At 42.7% G+C, this 26,380-nt stretch overlaps 1 protein-coding gene across 2 annotated transcripts in view; it reads left to right on the top strand.

Moving 5' to 3' along the window:
* The first annotated feature begins 7,030 nt into the window (after positions 1-7,030).
* Positions 7,031-26,380, top strand: part of KCNMB2 (potassium calcium-activated channel subfamily M regulatory beta subunit 2) — a 143,586-nt gene continuing 124,236 nt past the window's right edge. Inside the window, exon 1 of one of the 2 annotated variants that reach the window (XM_027685692.1) lies at positions 7,031-7,302. In XM_027685692.1, coding sequence (XP_027541493.1) covers positions 7,265-7,302 — 38 coding nt within the window. In that variant the 5' untranslated portion in view covers positions 7,031-7,264. Of the gene's footprint in view, positions 7,303-13,315; positions 13,335-26,380 lie in introns of those variants that run through there. The other variant, XM_027685693.1, reaches the window with a different exon arrangement.

The following is a 26,380-nucleotide window of genomic DNA, read 5'->3' as shown; positions in this document are numbered from 1 at the left end:
CCTAAGTAGTGCTTTATGTGATTTTATCCAAGAACAAAACCACACGACCTACATATTACAGATAAATATATATTAAAAAGGTAGGTGAATCAAGTTTCTTTCTTGTTTCCCATGAAGACATTAACAAAGTGACATCAACATGACAGACCCCCTGGGAGCTACAGCTATGGGTTGTACACATACCTGAAACAAGAAAGGCATAGGAGAGGCTGCAGATGCCTGTGGGGTGGCCATTAGTGCCCATATGTGTGAAATTAAAAGAGTGGATAATAATTTGTGGCACATATTATCCAAGTTGTGCACCTTTGGGCCTGATTCCTACCTTGTCTGAGCCTCTTCAGAAAGAGTCTGTCAGCACAGCAGTGACAAATGGGACCCTGTGACACTGGGACCCTGTGGAAACAGACCCTTGGAGCAAGTTAAGCACTTTGCAGGGCTAAGCTCTTGTCTGGCTGTTTTGGTCTGTCTGCACCTATAACCTTCAGCGACTGTAGGTGCTTAGACGTGCACACAAGGCAATATTTGCTCATTTATTGTTATATTTATTTGGCAATAAACAGCAAGAATATGACCATTATCAATGAATAATACTTCAATAAAAAGGCTCTTTACTAAAGCAATGACTCTGGAAATAGATACTGTACTGTGTATAATGACAAGAAAATATCTATTGTTGAAATAACCTTTCTAAAAGGAACATTGCAGGCCCAGGTGTCCTCTTTAGATGTTAAAGGAAATCCCTCATCATTGTCACCCCAAAGAAATAAGTGCAGCGAGAAAATTCATATTTGGATATGTCTCAGACATCCCGTACGGTAGCTATGTCTTCTCAATGCTTTAGTTGTATTAAAATGTTTATGGCATTTGCATGAGCAACGTGGAAACCTCTCAGTGCCATTTGCTGTCCCACAAAAGGACTATTCCAGAGGCTATCCAACATAAGTCATTGAAACTGCCATTCCACAGTGACCAAGGCTGCAGAAACTTGGAGCACAAACTGCGTTAATGTGCCCTGATCACATGAGCTCTGTGGTTGCCCTCCATCCCCACTTCTCACATATGCGCATTGTACAGATTTTTTAGTCCACAGATGGAGTCTTTACATGGAAAGCACTTCCTTGGAGCAAACAAGCAGAACCAGTGGGAATAAGACTTAGAGGCAGCAGGTTCACAGGAAATTATGCCTGAAAACTAAATGCCAGAGATGGAAGATGCACTGGGACAACAAAGTGAAATCAAAAGCAGAACCCCAAATCTTTAAACATTCAGAATAGCAATACTGCACGGGAGAGAAGCACAAAGGGAGTGTCAGATTCAAGGTGAGGTTAGGAACAATCAGCTTTAAGATAAGAAGATAGGAGACAAATAGCACAGGGAAATAGGACAAAGAAAAATCCATTGCAGAAGATCTGACTAGCCCTTGGTCTGCTGCAGATCATAGTTCCCAAGACAAGGTGCCAACAGAAGGCACGTGGAACTGGGAGTGCCTCTGGCAAGGGCTACCAGGAGGCTGACAGCAGAGCCCTGCAGGGAAATTAACTCCTGGCAACTGGGCTAAGGACAAGAACATTTCCATGTGAATAAAGGACACAAACTGAGATCACCCTGAGTGTAGAGCTCCAAGCAGAACACACATGGATTTTCCAGTGGATTGACGGGTGTTTTGTTTCCTTTCCAAACTGTTACACTGGCAGCAGTCACCTACCCAGTTGCATCTATACTGAAAAACTACAGGAATTGGGCAACAACATACAGTGACTTCAAAGAGATTTGGGTCAGGTCTGTTCGAGTTTTTGTATGCTGGTAGTAAGAAGAGAATCCAAAATTCTGTCCTGTTTCACTGGGTAATATCAAGTTTGTTTATTTGTTCTCATACTGTAGCTAGTGTTGAGTTTCATGTTTTCCCACTGTTTACTCATTCACATTACACACAGCTGGGGTTACAGGATTCAGTTTCCTCCCTATTAAAATGCAAGCCTTCTAAGGTGAAAACTGCAAGTAGACACCTTGTACAGCAACGCTGACCAAAAGTTTGCAAAACAAGGTGTAAAAGTTACCTTGGTAGGCATTGTCCAAGTCAGTGTTGCATTGAAGAGGTGAGCCCAAGTCATTAGGATACTGGGTTTACTTTTCACCACGGCAGCACACACAGGGCTCACTACCAGAGCTCACACACTCACACTCTGGGCTGGCATTGCTGTAATTGGGGATACACTATCCAATATTGCTTCCCTCCCACCCTTACACCGCCAGTGTTTCCTTCCCCTGCTACCAAATAAAATTAAAATACCAAAAATGATGAGAGCACAGCAGAAATTCCAGGATTGCCCAAGGAGTGAGCAGTCCTGGGGAGGCTGTGCTGAGAAGAGCATCCCCCACAGTGCCAGGCATTGCCCATGGGAAACTCTGAGACATTTTGCCTCAGGCCAAGTATGAAGTCTGGAAAAATAGGATTGGGAAGGAATCATCAAGATTCCGAGTTCAGTTATCCACATTTGAGTGCAAAACCCCCTGGTGAATTTATATCAGCATAGGGAATTTTAGTGACGTACTGACTGGGTTTGGAAATACGCCTTCCCCTTTCATTTCCAGTGCACCTCTAATCTGACAGTGTGTGCACTTAAGTGTGTTTTTTATCCAGAGGAAATGAGACTGCATCTTATGCCCAATAAACATTACTCACAACCTCTGAGGAAATTTAGCTGCATGAGGAATCACCCAGTATCTTGGAATAGCCTCTGGGCCAGGGTCACTTCTTTAATCTTGGCTGTTATAAATATTATTTCCATGAGATACATCATTTCTTTTTTGCACTTAATCCCTGGAAGTGTTTGCTTGGCTGCCTTTGCTGGTCTTACAGAAATAAACTGTATTTTTAGAGTTCTGATTCTAGTTCCTTTAGTTACCAGAGATTCCCAGGAAATGTAGCAGAACCACGTTATTTATCGAACACATATAATCTATATATGTTCCTTTTCCAGGTTAAGTAAAGGTGGCCCATCCACCAGAGTCAAGACTGGTGATTTTGGTCTTAATTGGTAGTTTTAATGATATGTAATGTCCCTGAGCCCCTTTACCACATGATTTTTAGGTAGATCACATTTAAACTTCCAAAGATGGATGGCCAACAAAACCTTCAGAGAATTGCTCTGAGACCAAACTCTCCTGTTAGGATTCTGCAGCTTCTTGTAAATCTGCATTTCATGACCCTCACTATATGTTTACATCTATTAAAGCTAAACAGATGGGGCTGCCCTGAAGGTTATCCCTGCAGGTAAGGTATTCCAAAGTGTTCAGTGTTTTCATAGCTCTTCCATCCCAAATTTTCAACATGCCAGTAGGACATGACACCAAAGGCATGAGATATGGGCTTGCAGTATTACTGCAGAAATAATACCACCTCCCCTATATTGTGCAGCATTCCTACCTGGAATTAGGGCATTACATCAGCCCTATACATTTTCCACTTTCCACATCCATGTTTCTAATAGTGCTGTCTCAGCTAGACTCCCCTGTTGACAAATCATAAAACAGGAGTGGAGAAGAAGAGCAAGATCCCATATTAACATGCAAAAGTCATTAATGAGGATATAGATCAAGTAAAATTTATTGTAAGGGGAAAGTAAATTAAAATTGACACCAACAGATGTTTATGAACAATAGATGGAAAAGAGACTGTAAAGGTTTACTGCGTCTCACACAAAATCAGCAGGAGATGCATCAATGACATTAAATGGCAGCAACCAGCAGAAGGGATGATAGGAAATCTTTTTTCCCAGAACACATAATTAATTTGTGATGCATCTGCTATTAATTACTAGGAGGTCAAATTAGCAGGACTCAAAAACATTCAGCTGTTTCTATCCATAAGAATATCCAGATACTTTTAACCATTAATAAAATGTAAGAGGAACTTTTGTGTACATGCAGAAACACCCAACTTCTACCAAGAAATACGTATTATCCTCTGAAAGCACAGATAGTCAAGCACCACAAAACTATAATGTGCAGGGGATTTTCTTGAAGAAAAAGTGGAGTGGAGGGTGTTCTGGGGCTCTCTTTTAAAAAAGGAATAATAATTAGAAAAAAGATACAAAACAGATGGGGGAAAAGGGTAAATGGTCATACTTAAAAAGTAAAAGGTTCAAGAGTAATACCCAGAAGTAATACAAAAAGGTCATTGTCCATCAGAAAAGGTCAAAGTTCATACCAAAAGGTCAAAAAGTCATCAAAAAGATCTAAGGTCACCTGAAAACCTCAAGGGTCACCTTGAAAGGTAAAAGGTCACATTAAAAGGTCAAAGTTCACATCAGAAGGTTGAACGTCAAATGTCAATGAGAGGTCAAAGTTCTCACTAAATATTTCCTGAGAAGGTCAAAGGTAATTGAAAAGTGAAATGCCACCCCAAAAGGCAAAATCACAAAAGGTCAGAGGTCACCAAAAAGGTCAAAGGTTGTCCCAGAATTTCAAAGGTAAGATGCCAACAAGATTTCAAAGGTCGCACCAAAAGGTACAAAGGTCATCCCAAAAAATTGAAGGTCCTCCCAAAAGGTTGAACAATGAAATGTCATCAAAAGGTCAATGTTAAAGTTCACCCAAAAAGGTCAAATGTCACCCCAGATGGTCAAAGTTCACTGGATGGTCAAAAGTTGCCCCAAAAGTAAAATGCCACTGAAAGGTCAAAGATCACCAAAAGGTCAAAGGTCTGTTTGCTCTCTGTCGTCTTAGAGACCTGGGACAGGGAGTTAAATGGGTAAAGTCCCCTGTGCCTGGGGAGCGACTTCAGCGCCCACTGAACACCCCAAACCAGCGTCCCAGGCGTGCAGGAAGCAGCGATGCAACAGAGGGTATGCACAGAATAATTATACTAGTAATTATAATTACAAGAGCTAAATATATAATCTGCTCAAGTATTAATAGAATTAATATACAGAATGATACACAGGGGAGAACAGGACAATTTCCCTATTTAGGATTGTAAATAGCCTCTGGACTGACAATAAATCCTGTCCTTGCTGCATCTATAGCAGGGTTTGGTAATCCTGACAATATTACCTGTGCTTCTGGCAGTGCTGCATTAGTAATGAGGAAGAAAATATTCTGCTTCAAGAACCACAAAGGCCCTTTGAAAACCAATAGCTTAAATATAACTGCGCTGGAATTACTCCACTGATTTTCCTTCGTAAGGTCACCAGCTCTGCAAACAGTGAGAAAGTACAAACACAAAACAAATCCATTGCTGGCAATTACTCCAAACACCAAACCAACCAAGCTCATTAAAAGCAATTGGGAGGCAGGTAAATTATGTTCTACCATTAACCTAGGTCCTTTTAAAGGTCTAGTTTTGTACACAAGGACTTCAGTGAGGTAACTCGATTGTCCTGTCCCTCTAAAATCAGTTCTTGCCCATTGTACAGTGTTTTAAGACCTCAGCCTTTGAACCTTGGACAGCTTCTGCTCTAGGGTTTTCACGGGGCTCCACTGCATTAAAGGGGAGAGATGCATCTGACTTTGCTTTCTGACTAGGGGTGGTTACTCCTGCCCAGGGATCAGTTCTCAGCTTTAAGGAAGTGGGTGAGCCAGGGCTGGGGGCATTTCTGCTTCTCCTGGGCTCGTGTCCCAAGGCCAGCCCTTACTGAGTGACCACTCTTTGGCAGACTGGGTGGGAAGGCTTTCAGGTTTGCTGCTGGCTGAGAGGAGCACACATTGGAAGACTCCTTCAGAAAACAGGACCTGGAGGAGATGCTGACTGACTGCAGTTTTCAAGGAGCATGAAGGATACAGGCACACCTGCTCTATTGGATCTATGGGGATTTGGGAACCAAGTGCCTTCAGGTCTCTTAATATCCCAGATGGAAACCAGATGACTCCTTTCTCCCATGAGCTGAGAGAATTATCATTAGTATATGATCTGTGTGTCTCCTTACATAACTCGTAACTTTTTAAAAGTCCATCAGCATATGGAGATGGAAAACTACAAAGCAAGATGCCACAGGGCTATAGGGACAAAGGGGTGGGGGTTAATATTACATTTAACAGGATGACTGCCAGCCTTGCTGCCTTCAGCAGTTCTTTCACACCTCTGCTACTGGATGCAGCATTCCCTGGCTGTGGACTCATGACAGATTTCATTTACCCTGGTGAATGGAATGACCTTAATTTCTCTCAGCCTCCCTGAAGTAGTTCCAGGTTTATTCTGAGGCAAGGGGAGAACCTGAGCCCGATTTTTGGAAAACAAATGAATTTGCTGCACCCTGGGAATTTTCAAACACGATATATCCATCAGTTTTCCTTTCTGAGTAACATTTGGCAAAATGTAGCTGTCAGAACCTTTTAATTCAAACCAAATTGCTTGTTATTTGTTCCAAGACATATTAAATGTCAGTGACAAAAGTTTCCATGCTGCCTCTGTGGGCTCACACACATAGCTACCCTATGACCTACACCGAGGAACAGCCCTGGCACTTGGAGAAGCTTAAATCCACAGAGGCAGGGGTGTGAAAACACAGCTGGGCCCAACAGCTTCTGCTCCTGCAGTAAATCCCTTTGCCTCTCCACACATCTCTCTACCCTTAAAGTCTTTAGAAGCGAAATCATGAGTTCTCCTCATTGCAGTTCTTTTTTGGCACTAAAATTCCCTCTGAGGCAAGGACAGTTTGGCATATTTTCCCTGTCTGCCCATCAAGCTCTTAAAAAATTAAGTTATTAATCATCTAAGCATTCACCTCTGCTGCACTGAGACTTTCTGGCCAGAAAGCCCCATAGGTGGTTATTTCAAATAGGAGTCTGCTTCCACTGAAGACTTTTGAATTTAAAAAAAACAACTGAAGTATAGACAAATGCACCTTGTGATAATTACTGACTAGCACTGTATTTTTAAAGCAGTCAGCTGACCTTCCAGTTTATATTTCACTAATTTGCTTACGTGGTAAAAAACAACCAACCCCCCCCTTCCCCAAACCCCACATTCATCAAATAGTTTATCTGAGGTCTCCACTACAGCAAAGCATTGCCTGCAAGAAGGAAGAGAAGTCTTCAGTAAAATTGTTTTGCAACAGACGTAACGATGGAAAAAGTTAGTAACTGGGAGTGTTCTCTGCTTCCGAGTCTCGCCGTTGCTATTAGTGCTGGTCTTCAGGGTGTAGCTTTCCTCTTGGGCTTCTGTGTTTGCTTTACGTATTGCTTTCCTCTTCCTTTTGGTCAGGAACCTTTTTACGATCTGGCAAAATAATACTGAGCAGCAGCACCGAATCTGCAGGACAAAATGAGCCTTTGCCTTAAATATCCCAGAGACAAATGGAGGTAAGCAGAAACGAAACAAACGGATCGAGCTGTTTGGGCTGGGGAATTGCTGTCAGTTCACTAGTCGGGTGCTACTAACAACTAGTACACTGGATCTGGTTTGGGTCTTTCCCCTCCTATTTGATTGCAATGTTGAGAATTTAACTGAAGTCTGGCATGAAAATATACTGGAGTTGTAATTGCATCCAGGCCTTTGGTAGGGATTATGGAGTTGGTTGGGACAGAAACCCTTTGAGCAGGGTTTTCTGGGCCTTCATGGCAGACCTTAAACACATTTTCCCTCCTCCTTTTCCCTCATCTTGCGGAGTGTCTCTGTGTTTCTGATTCACTGTGTACAGTGTATCTACTCAGAGCATTTACTCTGTTCCTATTATCTCCTTGTACTTCATATATAATACAGAGGTTGTATTTGCTCAGCTGTATTGAATCCTGTTATAAAAGCAGGGTGCAGAGGGCAGGTTCTGGATGCACAGTGAATCTCTGTAACTAATAAAATATAGCACCTGCTCTGTTGGAAGTATCAATGTGAAGACAGAGTTGACAGGGTAAGTGATCCCACTTCATAATCCTGTAATACTGATACAAATTTGGTGGTACTGGCATAACAGGGATGCTCAGAGAACTAAGCTGGACTTTGAGATAAATTGAAAATGGTTTCTTTAAAGGAAAATTACTCAGTACAGGATTTGACGACGTGCAGGTCTTTTACTCATAGGGTGTCATACCTGGCAGTTGGTGGATGAAAAGAGTCTTGTTTATTGTGTTGTACAATAGCAATGAATATTTCAGTTTAGAGAAGAAGGGAGTGCCTGTCCAAATGAGACTCCACATGTAAGTCAAGAATAGGCAAAAACCAAGACTAAATATTCTTGACATTATTTTTTGTTTTCTAAGTTATCTTTTAAGAATCTTCAAATTTACTGAGATGGAGGTTTTTTTTCTGTACTATTCAATGAGTATTTCTAATATCAAACTTTAAGTTACATTAGTTTTGCAAGCACACTTATGGTATGTTTTTGGTCTCCAACTGCGTTATCATGGGGTTTGGAGCCAGGTTTCCAAACTTCACTGCCAAAAAAGAAAACATTGTTCTCTACTGTTTGCTGATAATTCAGTCTTATGTCTATGGGTTTTCTCGGAAAATATTGACAGCGAACAATTGCAGGTGAGAGACATCAAAGTTAGTTCATGTATGAAACAGAATGAACATTTTCCCAAAATGTTTTGTAGAATCAACAAACTTTCTAGATTAGTTTCATCTTTTGTACACACAGACACTATGCTCCCTCATGTTGTGAAGTACCAGAAAGCAGAGTTGTGTTTTGGTGCATGAAGGATGTGTAACTTCTGAGAGGACCTGAACTCAGCAGGGGTGTTAGAGGGGCACAGCCTTGAACTGGGGATATCTGAATTAACTTTCTGTTGGTCACGTTGCCTCTGGTTTCTCCCTCCTGTGTGATCTCCTCTCTCATGCAGACCCCAAGTTCCTCGGGGCAGGGGCCTTCCCTGACTGGGTGTTCATACAGTGTTTGCAAGTGTCTTCCTCTTATTTACATGGCAGCATAGGATAGATAACAAATCAAACAAATCCACTGGCTTTATTCATCCCCTTTCATAGCAAGAAGTTCCGTAAAGCTGATGGAAGATTTTACATGTCAGTACTAGACCTCAAAGTATGACTGTCTGTCCACTGTGTTCATGCAAACACTGAGTTTAGCTGCCTTTACGTTTGCCCATGCCCATGCCCAGGGAGCTGAGTCACTCTATGCAAAGCAGCAGCTATGGCTCCTTCAGACATTTACTTTTCCAAACTATATCCTCCCTCTTCCACCAAGGCCTCTAGGACACTTCTTGCTGCAGAAATTTACTTTTCATACAGGCAGTCACACTTCCAAGCTATCAGGCTGGTAACAAGGGAAGGGAGGGAAAGTCCTGTGTCAAGAACAAATCCAGAAAACAGACCAGGCTTGCAGTTATAACCTTGAACCACTGATACAGAAAAACAAAAAATAGCCTGTACAGTTATTTTCACAGCCTGATTTTAAACTCCCTTATTTCAGTGAGCATTTCTACTGTTCTCAGATTTTTTTTGCACAGCTTGAAGTGCTCTCCACAGCCTGTGTGAAATCTGAAGGGACAGGTTTTGGACACATGGAAATAAACCACTGCAGTCACCAAAGACACACTGAGGTACTTGAGGAGTAGAAGCAGTCACCCCTTCTCCCCTGAGCTCCCAGCTAGAGCACAGACCTGGGAGTTCTGCTGGGAGCAGATCATACAAATTTCCCTACTACTGAGTCATTCTATCTGGCTACTCATTAGTTATTCTAGATTATTCTAATAGACATTCTACTCTAAAATAATAATAAAAAGCAGAATCATGCTAATTGTAGAACCCAGAGACTAAGAAAAATAGCATGTGAAGAAGGGAACACAAAAAAATATCCACTTGTAAAATAAAAATGTGCTGGGAGTCAGTGGAGAGTAAAGAGAAAGAAACACTAGAGCAGTCAACTAGAAAAAAAAAGGCCAGCATAATACTTGATAGTCACAGGAAGTTCAAAAATAAAATGAAACTACTTTCAAACCTCTCAGTTGGAATAGACTGCAGAAGAGCCAACTAGTCACAAAGAAAGCTGTCAGAACAGGCAAATTTGAACAGGAGGTATCATAAAAACAGGGAAAAACTATTCCTATAAGTAATATCTGGAATGTCAGAAAGTAAAACACTATTGAAAGAAAAACATTGGGAACAGCCAAAAACTGAATTCCCATCCAGGGTTCTACAACCTGCTGCTGGAGATCTGACAGCCATTTCAATTATTTCTCAAGCTCATTCAAAAAAAAAAAAAAAATTTTGCTTTTCCATCCCCTCAATTAGAGAAGTATCATGACATCTTTTTATGTTAAGAATTAATTGATGAATGTCATGTCAAATATCACTGCCTCTGCATTTGACAGGAATCAAAGCAGACACTTTGAAAAGCAAGTGTCTTTGAACTGCTAATTATAGTTAAAAAAGAAAGTGTTTCACTTGTTATCTCTTAACGAAATTTCTGCTTTTATCTAGAAGGTTTTTCTTCCACCTTATTTCTGGACAGCATAAAGCTATGTTGAAATCAACAGTAATGTATTTATTTCTGATTATACCGTGATGTTTTAAAAAGTGGGGAAAATGTCCAATGTTTCTTGCATATTCAAAACTTCTGGTGATTTGTTGAGAAATACTGGCAAAGGTAACCCTCTGATAGATATGTTGCTCTTCTGGATACATGCTATTAAAAAGTATCTGTGAAAGTTCTAAATGTAAGAATAGTATTTAGCTCAATTTCTCTACCCTCAGGAATTTCTCCTCCTAGTTTCTTCTTCCTCAACTCTCTCTTTGGGGGCTTATTCTGAGAAGAATTTAAAAAGCTATGCTAAACCAAATCTACTCAAACAAGAGCATTTGCAAACAGGAGGATAAGTCATAGGGAGAAAAAGACAACAAGTGGTAGGCCAGCAATTTGGCAGTCTCTAATTCCACCACATTCAAGTATTTTGCATAAAGTTCAAAAAAGAAAAAAACAAAGAGCAAACCCCTAACAAACAACAAACACTCAGAGTGCAGTGCAACCCCTTAGAGCCTCAAATCTTTTGATTTACACCCTTCTCTAATCTTAAGGCTTCTTAAGTGATGCCAAAAAGTGAAACTCTAGAAGTCCTGGGTTAGGAAGCAGGTGGTATACATGTGTCTGCTCTGCTGGGAGAAGGGAGTTCTGATCTGCCAGAGAAGCAACTGTTTTGTACAGTCAACATCAAGATACATCTTTCAAATTAGGAAGCTTCAGTCTATGAAAATATTGGAATATGAGGCTATGAAGAAAGTACAGCTAATTAGAGAGCTGCTGGTAAGTCAGGAATTGATGGTAAAACCTGCAGTACCTGATAGGCATAAACAACTTTTATACTGTTACTCTCCATCACTGGAATCGTGGATTTCCCCAGTGCTACCCAAAGCAGAATTATTTTTTTAAATTTTAATATTCTCTGATTTATATTCCATGAGCTGAAAAAGGGAATCCAAGCTTTATGCCATCTCCTCAGACTGCATAAGAGTGTAAGCTCAGGAGGGTTGATTCTCATTTTCCTTAAAACTACTTTAAAAAAGCTTTATACATACAGGCTGAACAAAAATGACAGTCAGGCCTGTTGACTAGTTTACAATTGCTCCTTTCCACTGCCAGTTTGTCCCACATATTCCTATGAAGTATGGAATCTTGGAAAAATGCTTAAAACATATAAACAGTAGAATTCAGTAACACCCAAAAGTCAATTGCTCTTCGTCAGTAAATAAGAGAGCATTCAGAGACACTGTCACGCAGCAGAGCCTGGGATTAGCTCTGAATTGCCTCTTCTGTGAAAACTTCTTCCTGCTGTTTCCTCTTATCCACTTACAAATATTCTTCCTTTCCACCCACTTGCAGTCCCTGCAATATTGTTTAGGATTTCAGCTAATTTGACTGGGAATAAGATGTGGACATTATGTATTAAAAAAAATTTTAAATCCATAATGTGCCAGCCATATCCTTACATGTTTCTTTCACCCTGGCACTGACTGGTGTGAATTCTATGAGGGTGCCAGTTTCACAGCACTGGTAGGATGTGAGGTTGCAGGAAGTGATTTGGTGCCATTCCCAGTAGGTCCTGGGGAGAAGTCACTGAACCTGAAGTGCGGAACAGGCTCTCCAAGGAAACATCCAGAAACCCTCTGCTAATGACTGTGGCATTGAGCCTTTTGTGGGGCACTTTTACCCCTTCCATAAAAATATGCTCAAGGATAAAAAGCAAAAGGGAAAAAAGAGGATGAACCAAGCACAGAGTTCAGTCCATTTTTATGTTATCCCTTGGGAGGGCAAAGAAAACACTGAGCAGCCTCAATGAAATCAGTAATAGGGCATCACACAGGAGCTGCTCAGTGTGTGCCTAATCCCATTCGTTACAATTAAGGTCTTAAAGGCTACTGCATAAGTACATTAGACCAAAGATCCCATCTAGGCAAAATTCATCTATGCACATTACCAAAACAACAACTTACAGGCTAATGTTAGCATGTACTTTCCATTTTCCAATCCTGAGATTCACATGTCCCGAAAGGATCAGCCTGTTTCCTTGAAGGATTAGTAAACCACACAGCAGATGTGTTGTATATCAGATTAACACAGAGAGAAGCTGCTAGCTGAACAGTTGTATTTTTCATGAAGCACATCTTTTACTTTATGTCTAGTGGTGAGTAATTCTGGAATCTCCACCACTGATGATTTTGGAAAACAGATTAAACAAAGCAGAGAGAAGTGGTGCGAGTAAAGCTGAACCTGCCACAGGGCAGCAGATGGACCAAGTGACCTTTAGGGGGCCTTCCAGTCTCTCTTTTCTATGATTTCTTTAATTTAAGGCTTCTAGTTGACAAATAAGATAAGTGATGGGGGATGGCTTAGATGAGGCCAATTGGGAGCGTTTTGCTTGCATTTCCTGAGCAGTCATCCAGCTTTGGAGGAGAGTTAACACGCTCCATGCACAGCCAGTTGAAATCTTTCCCAGCAAAGACAGGTTGTGCATGCAAACATTAACCATTTGACAGCTTTTTAGAAAACACCCAGTTGCCTACTTAGCCTGTAATACTGTTTGAGTGACACATATTCCTCCATTGCATTAGTATTCCTATCACAATATGAACTTTTAAATGAGGGAGTGGACTTCATCTATAGAGTTGGAGGCAGAAGTTCTAAAAACTAGAATAAAAAATGTCAGTTCCTGACCTTATCTTCCAGCTGAGCCCTGAGAACTCTGGTCTCTTATGAGAGGCTGGTATCAGTGTGTTCAAGCTTGGGCCAGGCTAATGCAGTTAACCTCAAATTTCTGACTGTGTCCTGGCCCTGCCTGTCTGCAGACTAATGAGCTCACTGATTTCAGGTGTGGAGGCTGCTTGGAGATGATGCAACACTTGTCTGCGTTACTGGTAGCACTGGAAAAAGGAGCAAAGGGCCAGAGAGGTAACACCTTCCATTCTGCTCTCACCTGGGTGGAATCAGTCACAGCAACAGGTTCCACTGGCTTGATTGAGAGTTTCCCTGAATCCTGTCTATTGCATGTGCATTTATTATGTTCAGGAGTTTTGTTAAGAGATTGAAAGTCCTGGATTTAGAGCTATCACAAAGTAAACAGTCTCAAAAACATGTGTATATTTGAGCAACAAGAGCCAGGTCCTCATCTGGCAAGGGAACTTTCATCTCCCCACAGCAGTCTTTCTCCAATTTACAGTCTCAGTTGTACACAGGGGAAACTCAAGATTTATCTGAGTCAGAATACACCTGAATTTTAGCTCTTTCACTGCTGAGAAATATGTACAGTTGCTCCCATTATTTCAGAAGGATTTGTTTGTTGGAGTTTTTTTAACATCACCCCCTGGTCTCCTTTTAATTTATTTTTTTAAAAAAGGCTCTTATTTTTGGAGCTTAGGAGTCATAATGAACAAAAAATCTGTGAATGCAATTCAGTTCAGATCCACGTGTTGAGTCATGGATTCCTCTTGAGTACGTGTAGGAGTCAAATCATGTCCTTGTAAGGGGATTGGCAGTAGCTTTGGAAATATCTGTCCTCTTTCCCATTTTGCAATCATGAGCTGCAAAAAAAGACTTCCAGGTCTTTTTTTTTTATAAAAGCAAATGAACATTTTATCTGCAAGAATCAGATATTGTCTCAGTAACCATCCCTGTATCTGTGTGCAGCTGCACAGGATGGGAAAGGTATGTTGTATTGTCTGAGTCTTACGCTATTCAAATTCATGGTACTATTAAGGAGATTCTTTTCTGTCTGTCTCTCATCTTTTACACAATCCCAAGCAAAACCTAACAAGTGGTTCTCACAGTTCTCTGTCATCCATCATGCCCCTGCTCTTTTACCAAACCTGTGCAGCATTTTCAAAATCAACGCTTACATTTTGTCAGTTATTATGAAACAGTTTTTCATTGCTCTAAATCTCTTGATCTGGAGGATGCCTGAGCTGCTGAGAACCAAACCATTTCAGGCACTGATGGCTTAGCCATGACACACACACTACCCTCCTGGGAGCCCTTCCTGGCAGCCCCAGCCCGTGGCTGATTCCTCCAACACACCCTCAGCTCTATCACTGCTCACTTTGAAGAGCTCATTTTGTTTTTCCCCCCTGGATTAATAAAGTGAAACTTGTTACACGTTTTGTTAAGCCACAAGTACAACGGCAGCACAACCCAGTACATCCCAGTGTACAGCCACTGATCCCAATCTAAAGGCAAAGCAGTGCTCAGGCAGGACAGGCCTTCAGGTTTTGATGGCTGTTTGTGCTCCCAGGCTTCAGTAAGAAAAGGTGTCGAAAAAAACATTTGGAACAATTTACAATTGGCTTTTGTGGATTCAGATAAACATCTGAGTGAATTTGTTGAGGAAAACAAACTGCCATGCTGAACAGCTGGAGGTTTAGCCATCCCCAGAGCAAAGTCCATCAAACCCTGAGATGTGGCAAACTGCCAGACAGCTGCATGTGTGTCATTTTGATGGTCACACAGGAATGCCCTCAGGGCAGGAGGGGATTAATGATAAGTCTCTGAAACCCCAAGTGCCTTATTTTTGAGCTTTCCATGGCAGTATATTTCTTCTCCCATTTTCACTTTGTTCTTAAAGCTTCACTCTTCATTTAAACCCTCTAAGGAAACTCCTTGCAAGATAGATGTACATTATCCTTTCAGGAGAAACAGAATCTCTGTCAGAAAAATAAATACTGAAATCTGTTTAGTTATGCCCCTCGTGTGTACATCTCTCTCTCATCTTCTCTAAATATTAGTTCAGAAACCAGCTTTCATTTATAGCAATTTCATTGCCATAATCCAGATAGTATGGATTATTTCTGTAGTGATGCTCTAATGCTAATTTGCAAGGGTGGAAGGAAATTTGCTATCCTAACAAATTACTTTTGTCCTTGGATGAAATAGACAGCAAAGAAAGGGCCTCTGGCTAAGTGAAAACACAAGATAGATATCCATTATGTTCTATATTTGAAGCCTAGTGTTGGAGATGTTAATAATATTCAATTTAACTCCTAGAAAATTAAAACTAAAGCTTTATACTCATTTCCAAGCAGAAATCTACTTCGAAATAGCCTGACTTCGTATTTTGAAAGATGTCAAAGATTATCTCTTCATGACCAGGGAGATATGGATCCAAATAATGATGTCTGGGTATTTATACAAATCGTTCTTCCCAGAGCTGCCCATCACAGCTAACTTTGTCCAGTACACATGAAGCTTATTAAACCACAAACACCCTTCAGTTAGTCTGAATCTGTCCATGAAAATGGATGGAATGAGGCCTAAATCCAAGTCAAGCATTCTTACATTAGACTTGAAAGCCAAGTCTAATGTGAGATACAAGATTTGGTGGACACTGTTCTTAACTACAATTAAACACACCCACGAATTCAGTGGGCGAACCCATGTGCTGATGATAAGCACACAACACACCAATCAGTCTAGACACGATTTCTACATCACCCTCCTCCTTCTCTAAAGGAGGGGTTTAAGGCTAAAACTGTGGGTGTAAAAGTTTTAGTTTCATTCATCAGGTTTGATACAGGTACGGGGCACAGTCACTGTGGTTCACATTCCTTACCTGTGGTTTGCCCCTATTCAATCCAGCCCCAACTGATGTCTGTGAATATGACAAAGACTATCCCATCTCACACAGCTTACATTCCAGACCAGCTAGTAACACACTGCCTTACACTATCTCATGAATCTAGAGGTGCTTAGTCAGAGCTGTAGCGATCCTTCTGGGCTGCTAGAAGGAAGGTAAAATTAGGAAAAGACTCCTATAGAACAGCATAGAGCTTAAGAATTGAGTTTATCTTCAGACATGGTGTGACAACAGTGCCATTCAGCCAGGCTGTACAGTGGCTAACCAGTGGGGGCAGTGGGTGCAGGACCGGGGACATGGAGACAGGACAGCTGGATCGCTCAGCTCTGCCAAGGCTTGATGTGCAACTTGGATAGTCAGAACCAAACAATCTCTCCTCTGCCTGTAAGCCTCAGAGCAGATTTAGGCCAAAGTGAGAAAGTAGCATCTGCCAAAGTATTTGCAAGAGCTGTTGAGAGTTCTGTACAAATATTATTTGTGGGGAGCAAAAAGCGATTTGTATCTAACAACTGGCTCTCAGTAGAGTCACCTTCAGACTAGTCAGGCACAGTCCTACTTAATCTGCCTGCATTTCCAGAGCACTGATCACTATGTATCTTTGTATCATGGCCATCCATCACACCACCAGTTTCTCATCTAAATACTGCCAGCAGCACTGTGAGCAGCCCAACGCTGACACTCCCTCCTTCTCCCTCTGCATCTTATTATTGAAGCTGCTGCTGGCAAAGGAAATGAAAGTGGTTGTGTCCACGGTGACATTAGCAGATCTGTCAGCTTAATCAATGCTGATCCTTTCCCCCTCAGCCCCACTTCTCCTTTTTGAGGCAGCAGAAGATCCATATAGATTCCATACGAATTCACTACTGTGCCCAGCCATACAGAAATCCTGTTTGTTTTCCATGAAACCTTTGGTACCCTGACTGTCTCCATCTCCCCATCTCCACGTGCTATGACCCCCTTGGCCACTCAAGGTCCCCCAGGCAGAGCCATTGCCAGGGCTCCCAGAGGCCATGCTTCTCCTGGTCAGCAGGAGCATCTCTGGCAGCAGGCAGGCAGAGCAAGAAGCCCATCTTCTCTCTTCAGACTATACATCACAGGGGAAACAGGATTCCAACAGCACTAAAGGCAGAGCAGGGCACCAGAGAGGTGGGTTGCTTTGACTGAGACCATTCTGCAACCAAAGAAACTTGTTGAAGGGTTTTTCCAAAACCTTGGGAGCTAGGATGCTTGTAAATATTCCCTAATCTTTTCTATTGCAACAAAATGTGCTTTTTCAGTTTGAAAAGGAGCAGGCAAGCCTCCAATAGCAATGGAGCCCCATTCAGCTTGCTCATTCCACTGGGCCATTATGGAGCAACAGTGTGGTCTGTAAAGGAGAACAGAGCTGCAGATGATAATTCCTAATGTGAACTGCAGAGGATTCACCATGAGGGGATCCTCCTGGACTCCAGGTGCCCCATTAAGTCAGGCACAACTGGTAGACACATGTGTGAGCAGAGAGCAGCTGTATTTGGTAATACAGTTGTAAATAATAAGTTATAGAGGCAGCTTCTTTGGTATTTTTATTTTTCTGGGGTTTAAATTTTTTTTTAAAGATAGTTTTCAGAAATAGGGATTTTATTTTTTTTCCTCTTCAGTTCACCAGGCTGACACACCAATTCATGATGTGCCTTGTTTGATTCAGTATGTCAGTCAGCTGGAACTAGATTTCACATAACAAAGCATCAATAACGTAATTGGAGAGGGAGCATCACAGCCAAGATAGACGATCTTGGAAAATTAGCATTCCAAAAATTTCAGCATCCATAATCCTCCCTCTCTGTCTTATGTCTTGCACATTTAGTGTGTGGTTGCTTGCACACCCTCATCTCTCTCTCACTGTGCCTCTACCACTTGTCAGCTCATTGCAGTTCTCAGCCTACTGTCAATACCACTCTCCCCTGTTGTCATCTGACATTCCCTACAGTTGTCTGGAAGGGGAAACCCTGAGTGCAGTTCATCATTGTCATTCAGCCACAGGATCTGAAGAGGAAATGCAACCCCGTTGCTTTGCCTCCTGGTCTCTCCTCCATCCAGCACACAGCCAAGGCACAGCAAGTGTCAGGGACAGGAGGGATGACACTCAGGGGCTCAGCACACTCAAAAGTTCTCTTTCCTGCAGTTTTTCCCATCACAACATAGACATAGCCTCACAGTACGGAGGTGTTCATTGTACTGATAATGGTAGGGTTGTTACCTATAAATTTTCTCCCACTGTGTCTCCATCGCTTCTTTGACACCACCTTCTTTGCAAAACACTCAAGGAAAAATTAAGTACCATGTGATTGCACACGGGTTTCCCTAAGATTTTGAGGGTCAGAGAAAGAAAGGTTTGTTTGTTTCTTCCCGTGACAAAATAATGCCCTCCAAGCAGCACTGCAGCACTAGTAGGTTACTGCATTTCAGAAGGAGTAATTCCATCTGGTCGATATTCCCACCAGCACAGCTGTGGAGAGCTGGTTGTTCAACATCTCTAGATCACACAGTGATATGAACCTAATCAACTCTCTGTCTCAGTTTTCAGATCTCATTGAAAACCATATCTTGTCTCCCTTGTCAGTAATGCTTAATTTTCCTCTTCCACTGCACTATTATTCAATTCACTGGCAGTAGCTGGCACCGAGAGGCAACACAGTTCATAGGACTGACCTGGGGCCACAGCCCAGAGCTGTAGGACTCTGATCTGAACAGTCCTACAAGCTTTGGACAAAGCACTGTGCCTCTGTTTCCTCATCTTTGACATAAGAGTAATGTTTCTGCTGCCAAGGGAGGCTGGAATAATTATACTTCAGAAATATTCAATGCTAAACACTTAAACCAGTCTATTTATCATGTTTATAGAGTAATGGCTTGCAGGAATAAGAGACTAGAGAATAGCCCTGTAGTTACAGGGTTGGGCTGGAGTACAGGAGATCTGACCTCTGTTCCTGGCTCTTAGATGACAGGACAGACCCTAGGCAAGGTTTGGGCTTCAAACCTCCATCTTTAGAATGGGAAATACAACTTTCCCCTCTATGGAGGCTAAATCATTCCTATTTGTGAGTTTGCAAAGAGAAGTTACTGCCACTTTTTAAGTTAATTGCAACTTGTACAGTTCTAATATGGATTTAGTTTATAAACAAAGGACAAGAAGCAATAACTGCAGCTCGGAGAGGCTTTGCAACACTCAGTCAATGTCTGTTTTCTTGTATTTAATGAAATCTTGCACACCAGAATTAATTCAATGAGGGAAATGTCTCTCACAGCCAATGCTGACTTCAATAGTCATTCATGACATTGAGCAAGACAGCTATTACTTGTGTCCCTTTCACTAAAAAGAAGGAGAGCACCATCAGACCTAATATCTACTAAAAAATCAAACCAGACTGCTTACAGTCTGGAAAACCAACTGACAAGCTTTGTGGATTTCCCTGTTAATGTAGTTTCCAGACAAGCATCTCTACCCCAGTTCACAGAGTTAAAGTCATGCCACGCCTGGCCTCCCACAGAAGTTTTGAAGGAGGGTTCAGAAACCCACCAGGTATGATTAATGCCAAGTAGTGTGCGCAGGCAGAGCCCATTTTGCTGCCTCCCACTGCCCAGCACACCTGCTGCCCACCAGCTGCTCCAGCGTGCCCGTGAAACTCCACTCCAAACGCTCTTGCTCCGCTTCTCTCAGTGTTTCCCGAGGAAGCGCTCAAACAGCTCATCTGCTCTTTAAGCAATTAATGGAGTCCATGAAGCACCCGGTGAGCAGAGCTCTGCAGGGCCCCTAATTTGCAGCAGCTCACACCCTGTGGCACAAGTACACTCTGCCCTTATGGCCAGGAGTGGGCCAACGGGTGCAAATCAAATGCTGTGGAGTTACACTGACACACACCAGCTGGTTTGTTGCCCTTATCAATTTTCATAGGTCTTGATCTCATACACACTCATATTGATTTAGTAGCATCAGCAAAATTACTCCCAGAACTGGCCCCTCTGCAGACCAGAGCCCAGGCCTGCACAGAACATGCTTCTTTTTGCAGTTACGTGACTTCCTCTCCTGAGAATATCTTCCTGCAGCCCTCTTCATCCTCCCTGTAGACCAATATTTTAGGCTGAGATTGGTTTTTCCCAAAAGGTTAAGAAAAGCAGCAGTAGCAAATATGCTCATTTGAGGATACCAGCTAGATGATGGAAAGGAAAACTTTGGTTAATGCAGAATGCTCTTTGGAGACTTAGTTATGACAAGAATATGGGATTAATCCATCTCTCTTTTCCCAGAAAATGTCAACCAGCCACAGAGCTCAGGTTTTTTTAGTCAGTGAAGCTAATCAGGGATTGAGAATCAAAATTTTATCAGTTTTATTCTTTTGAGAGTTGGAAACAGAGATAAAATCTTTCCCTGCAGCAAGCTGCTCTCAAGAGCGAGCAAGAAGGCCCCTAATGGTGCTGCTCAAGTAGGAGAGCAAGCAACAGTCTCAGGCACATTCCTGATCTTTCCAAAGCATGGACAGTCTTATTCATGAGTATTAATGATAAATTTGTTTGTTGACATGTTTTAATAAATATGCTAGTCCTGCTTGGCTCCACACACCACTTCCTGCTGGAGTACGAGGATCTGATTAAAAAATGAGGAGTTTGCAGATCTGCATGATGATGCTGCTCATCACATGAGAGTAAGGCAAATTGCACCTTCTCCTTCAGTAACCACAGCTCAGTGCTGTGACCACACCACCTTTTGTGGCCAAAAGCCCCTGGTGGAGGTGGCAAGAAGCTGCCCAAAGCACCCAGGGAGACTGATTAATGATTCAGCCATGGCTGCAGGAGTGAGAAAGGTTCCTTGCTTATTTGGGGTTGGTGACCAGCACATTAGGAACCAGCAAGTGAAAATACGATGACCATTATGAGCACTGACACCTAAAGGCACTGCCTTCCAGCTTGCCAGGCACAGGGAGGGCTGTGATGAATTAGCTTGCTGGCTTGATGGTGGTAGGACACAGTGAAAATACTAAGTTGCATGAATGCTTTTGTACAAAGCATAACAGTTTGTGTAGCTTGAATGCAATGGGAGAGGAAGGAAGGAAAAACAGGGTGAAAGAAAGCAACTGGTTGTAAGGAAAGCACAAAAAGCAAGGTGTCCTGTGGCAGGGCAGCAGCGAGGGACTTGTCTCACTTGTGAAAATTACTTCCATTCTCCTTTCTCTCTGTATATGTCTCTATTGCCTGTTTGTCCATTTTATGCCAGGACTGTCTTCTAGTACGTAGTTATACATTTTTCAGGGGTCCTCTGCAAAGGGAATATGAACATAAGATGCACTTCCTAAATGCCAGAGTAACACCATTAGTGACACTGGCCACCAGCAGCAGAGAGAGAACTTGGGTGACAAGGAAAGCCAGTGAGATGTGTCATAGATCTGAGGCCCTATCTTAGAAAGTTGTTTCTGACCTTAGTGTTGTTCTATTTGTGCTGGGATTAGGCTTATCTTAAATAAGATCAATAGAAGGGTTTGAAAAGCACACAAAAAGCCGATCTGCTGTAACGTGTATTAGTTTAGAGATATATTGCCCATCTGTCCTATGCAGAGTCCTTCCATCAGCTCTGCTTTTGCCATAGTCCTCACTGCAGGAGCTGTGCAACTCAGGAATGGTTCAGCCTTCAGGATAAGAGGATGAGCCCACCACTGGCCCAAGGAGTTGATGGGTAAGGTGAGGTCTCCACGTACTCATCAACTTTTCCAGTACACGGACTGAGTTCCTCATTTCCCTCTCTCATTCCTCCCAGCAGAAAAGCAGCACAGCTCTGTTTGGACAGCAGGTGTCATACAGCCATCTCATCCCCTTGTCAAAGCTTTGAGACCTCTTTCCGTGGGCAGAAACTAATTACAATCTTAAACTGGTAATGTGCTCCAGCTCCCTGTGAAGGGTTGGACTGACCTGATTCTCCTCCCCTTATCCTCCCCTAATTCTACCCCTTTGCCTAGAAGTTCCCCTCCTAAACCCAGAATGAAAATGAATACCTCTCCAAGGCAGACACCGTAGGCAAACTGAGCTTCATGGCTATATTAATAAGGAAATTAAGACTAATTGAAGGAAGTGTATAGCATTATACTAAATTGCTGCACTATTTCTAGCATCCATATTTTCCCATGCATGCTTAAATACCAAAGCCAGTAGAGATCCATAGCAATTGGTAAAAGGCTGCAGGGGATAAATTTTTTTATTAGCTTATACAACTGCTTAAGTCAGACAGAGAAGCGACTAAATATGAACGAAAAAGTAGTTTTGAGAGGGAGAGAGGACAATACTAGGTATAAAGAACTATTTAATCTTTCAGAAAAAGGTGTCTGGAAAAACAGCTGGAGAATCAGCCATCTGGAAGCAGCCAGCTGAACCCCAGTGAGCAGCAATGGGAACTTCTAATGACTAACCATGTCAGCACGGATGGCAAGTCCTCCCTTCCTTGACAGGTCAGGATCAGATGACATGCCTGACTTCCAGAAAAGTTTTAACTGTTTTTATATCAAGATCTACAGACACACATGAGAAAGCGTTACTTGAAAAATCTCTACCCTATATTGGGAGGGATTATTCAGTGATAAGGCAGTGATCGCTTCCATGCAGAGAGGCCTTCCTTGGGGCAGAGCAGTTTACATGGCTTTTCTAGGGTAGAAGATCCCGGGGCTGCCTTGAAGCAGTGTCAGTATGTGGGAGAACAGGGCAGGCAGAGGAACTGGGGAAGCAGCAAAGGCTTGGGGGGGAGACAAGCAGAGAGAGGGGTTATGGGCAGGCTGGGGGTGCAAGTATTACCAACAGAGAGCCTCTGGTTTAACAACAGGAGGCATAATTGGACAAACTGTCTGCCATTTCCCCTTCCCTACCTGCTGGGAAGGCAAGTGATCAAAAGGATCCCCCCAGAAATATGCTCAGGTGGGTCTCTTCGGTCTCACAGAGCTGGTGGATCTGATATGGAAGGGAAGAAGTTTGGGTACATTCGGGTTTCATCCCCAATTCCTCTCTGACACTGGGAAAACGGCACTCTCTACCATAGCCCCGCAGTTTTGTGGGTGCTCCCTGTGACCCGACAGCACCTCTCCCCAGCCCCCTGTCCGCAGACCCCTCGGGGCAGGGCTGTCCCTGGCATCCGCCGCCTCTAGGTGCTGCTCTACTACCAGCTATGGATTTCCCGGGGAGAAAAACGAGAAAGGAATGGCAGCAACTTCCTCATGTTGCAGGAGGAAACTGCAGCAGTTCTGGATCACCAGAAAGTGCCTTTTTCTTTTTGAAGTATCGTGTTCATTCTTGTGTAAACCAGCTTACCAGGCACAGCTATCCATCCACATCTCCTGCAGGGATTGCGGCAGAAGGAATAAGCCTGAGCGTCGCCTTCTGCATCACATTTTGTCTGAGCGACAGCTGTAGTTTAGCTTTTCACACAAAGGAAAAAGAAGAGGTTAAACTGAGCTAGTGGCACTGTCGACATAGGAGTTAACCCTGCCAGGTCAAGAGCAAGGACACAAGTGATTTGTCACAGAGAGCAATAATGCACAGGGGGCTGATGCTGGAAGGTGAGGCTTCAAGCTTCAGGCATTAGCAAATTAGCATTTTGCCTAATTAGATATTGATCACTATCACAAACCGTGTCATGACCACCATAAGCTTACCACAATGTGATGGAAAATTAGAACATGTACCAGAAAGCATATTAATTCCTTCTCCTCCAGGAACTTTACTCAGACATTTAGCCAATTTGTAAGTCTCACCCTGCTGTTTCCTAAATGAGTGACGAATATTCCCTTGTTTCCCAAGGGCAGCCTCACAGTTTTCCTCTTCAATACCATAATATGATTTTCACTTTGCATTAAGGTAAGGTGGTGTTCTTCCTTCCCTGATGCCCCAAGGAACACAAATTTAGGGTGGTCAATACCCACCTGATCCTATGCCAGCTGTGACAACTGCAGAAGGTAATTTTGTCTCACTGCCAGTACAGAGATGTTGTATTAACCACGTCTTCCTGAGTGTATCCCACGCTGTGCAAGACATAGCATGAATTCTTTGTGGCCAGATGAACCTTAACACCATCCCACCAGTTTGCTGTGAGCATTGGAACAGCAAATAACAGACCTGCTTGTCCTTGGGTAATAAGAACTATCAAAGTTCACATTGCATCCCTGATGGCACATGTATACTTATATAAGGGGTTTATTACTATACATAATGCAGGGAGAAAGAAGCAAGAAGATTGTACATCTTAGAAGTTTACCCTGGTTCAGCTGGCCTGCAGGACCTCTCTGAAAGTGCCCACAGGAGACTGTATTCCTTTGAAATATTAATCTTAGCTTAGGGCAAGGATGGTGCATATCAGGCACAAACCTTGGAGAACATCTCTATAATTTTTCCATCTGGGAACTCTCCCCTCAGCAAATGAATTTAACACATATATGTGATCTCTGGTGGCTGTTGCATGCTGAAATGTGAGGGTTATGTGATGCTGCTCATAGAATGGGAAGGTCTCAGGCATGCTGTGAGAATTAGTTGGGTGGCAGAGAGCGATGGTGGGGTGGAGTGATGGGAGAAACTGGAAGGTGTTTTTCTGGAGCATTTAATTTCACATGAGATGAATCATGTTTCATTTCCAACATATGATCCTAGGAGATACAGGAAGCATACACCTCAGGGAAGGGAAAGCCTTTTTTAACCTTGGAATGTTTAGTTGTTGCCACTTCTGTGTATAGAAAATAATCCCTGGCAGGAACCACACAGACACTTCTCAGCTGCAGGGCCCAGGCAATCCAGCGGGAATATATGGAATATGGTGCTTGAAAAACAGCAGAGAGCAGAGGTACTTTACAACCTATACCACAGCCTGCGCCATCTACCTGACAAAGCAGTGGACAGCTTCCCTCCACCTGCTGGAGAACCAAGATCCCCTATTTCTCATTTCTCTGTAAGTTGATAGTATGTTCCAAGTGACCTACGGAGTTGTGACGAAAGCTGAGCACTGGGAGCAGGTACCTGTGTTCTCTCTTGGTGCCTGAGCTCGGACACTGCCTGGGAGCTGGCACTTTGCTGCACACAGATCCCTGACTGCTCCCACAACCTGCACACGACCGTCACGGCAGACTGAGCCTTCAGTGTTGAGCAGTTCCCACACAAAAGTGCATTTTGCAGCACTTTCCCTCCAGCCTAATTCAGAGCCATGCTGTTACCCTGCCTTTGCCAGCCCCCTCATTCCTATGCCGTTTCATATAGCCTATGGCAATCGTCCCATTCGTGTGAACACACAGCCTCCAGGCAAAACTGTCAGCAAAGTGCAGCTTCCCGGTGCTAAGCAGGGAAAGGCACCCGGGGAATTCTGACCTGATGCCAAAGGTCTTAATGCCTTCGGAGACATAAGCCCCCACAATATCCTGCTGTCCCTAGATGGGCATTGCTGCACTGTCTGACTCAGCTGCCATCTTTGCCCAGGTGAATAGATGGACAGGCTTTCCAAACATTATGTTGTATAGAACCAATTTTGACTTCTTACCTACCAACCAAATCCTCACACTTCCCCCTGTGGGCACATGCACATACCACAGCTTCTTTGCACCGGGAACTGGAATGTTATTTCTAATTTTTATGGTATTTGTTGGTGTTGCTGCAGGCATTTGGGGTTTGAGCGAAGAGGAGAGAAGGCAGTTTATGCTTTTCAATACCGTAGTAGGATGTGTCTGCAGGCATGTTCTGCATCTAAGGCAGCAAGCATTACTGATATCTGGTTGTTTTGTTGTTGTTTTTTTTTTCTGGAAAAGAATGTGTACCAAACCCCGTCTTCTTCAGCATTACATGCATTATCTCTTGCCCTGTCTTGCAGTACCTCCTGTAATTAGCTTTTACATTAGAGCTCAAGAGTCCATTTCCTATGTCAGACAATGCCTCAGCAAATCTTGGCTAAAGATTGAGGACTGGTATCTGTGAGAACTGAGCCAGAAATTATAGCAGAAACACAATTTTTATTTTTCACTGAATTATATCTTAACAAATGTCAGCGGGTGTGATAATTACTTGCTGGATGAAATATATTTTTTTAATCATATAATTTGTTCCACAACACTGTTTCTGGTATTTTCTCCAAGGGTTGATTTATTAGTGACACCTCACAAGCTGAGAAACTAGGACTTTTCCCTTCCAGCCTTTAGCAGGGATGAAGTGCTACGTTTGGGGTTCCTAACTGAGACTCACTGTAAGCTTCCCTAAAATACAGATACAATTATCTGGTTTTATTGCAGCAGATGCTCTTGTAAGACCTCCTGTGACTCTCTGTCACTTGTGGCCAAAGATTGCCGTGAGCTACACAGTGCTATCAGAGGCAAGGGCTGTTGAGCAAGCC

The sequence above is a fragment of the Neopelma chrysocephalum genome, unplaced genomic scaffold (assembly GCF_003984885.1).
Source record: "Neopelma chrysocephalum unplaced genomic scaffold, ASM398488v2 Primary Assembly neopelma1_69, whole genome shotgun sequence".
NCBI classification, from domain to species: Eukaryota; Metazoa; Chordata; class Aves; order Passeriformes; family Pipridae; genus Neopelma; species Neopelma chrysocephalum.
This window is presented reverse-complemented; position numbering and strand designations above follow the sequence as displayed.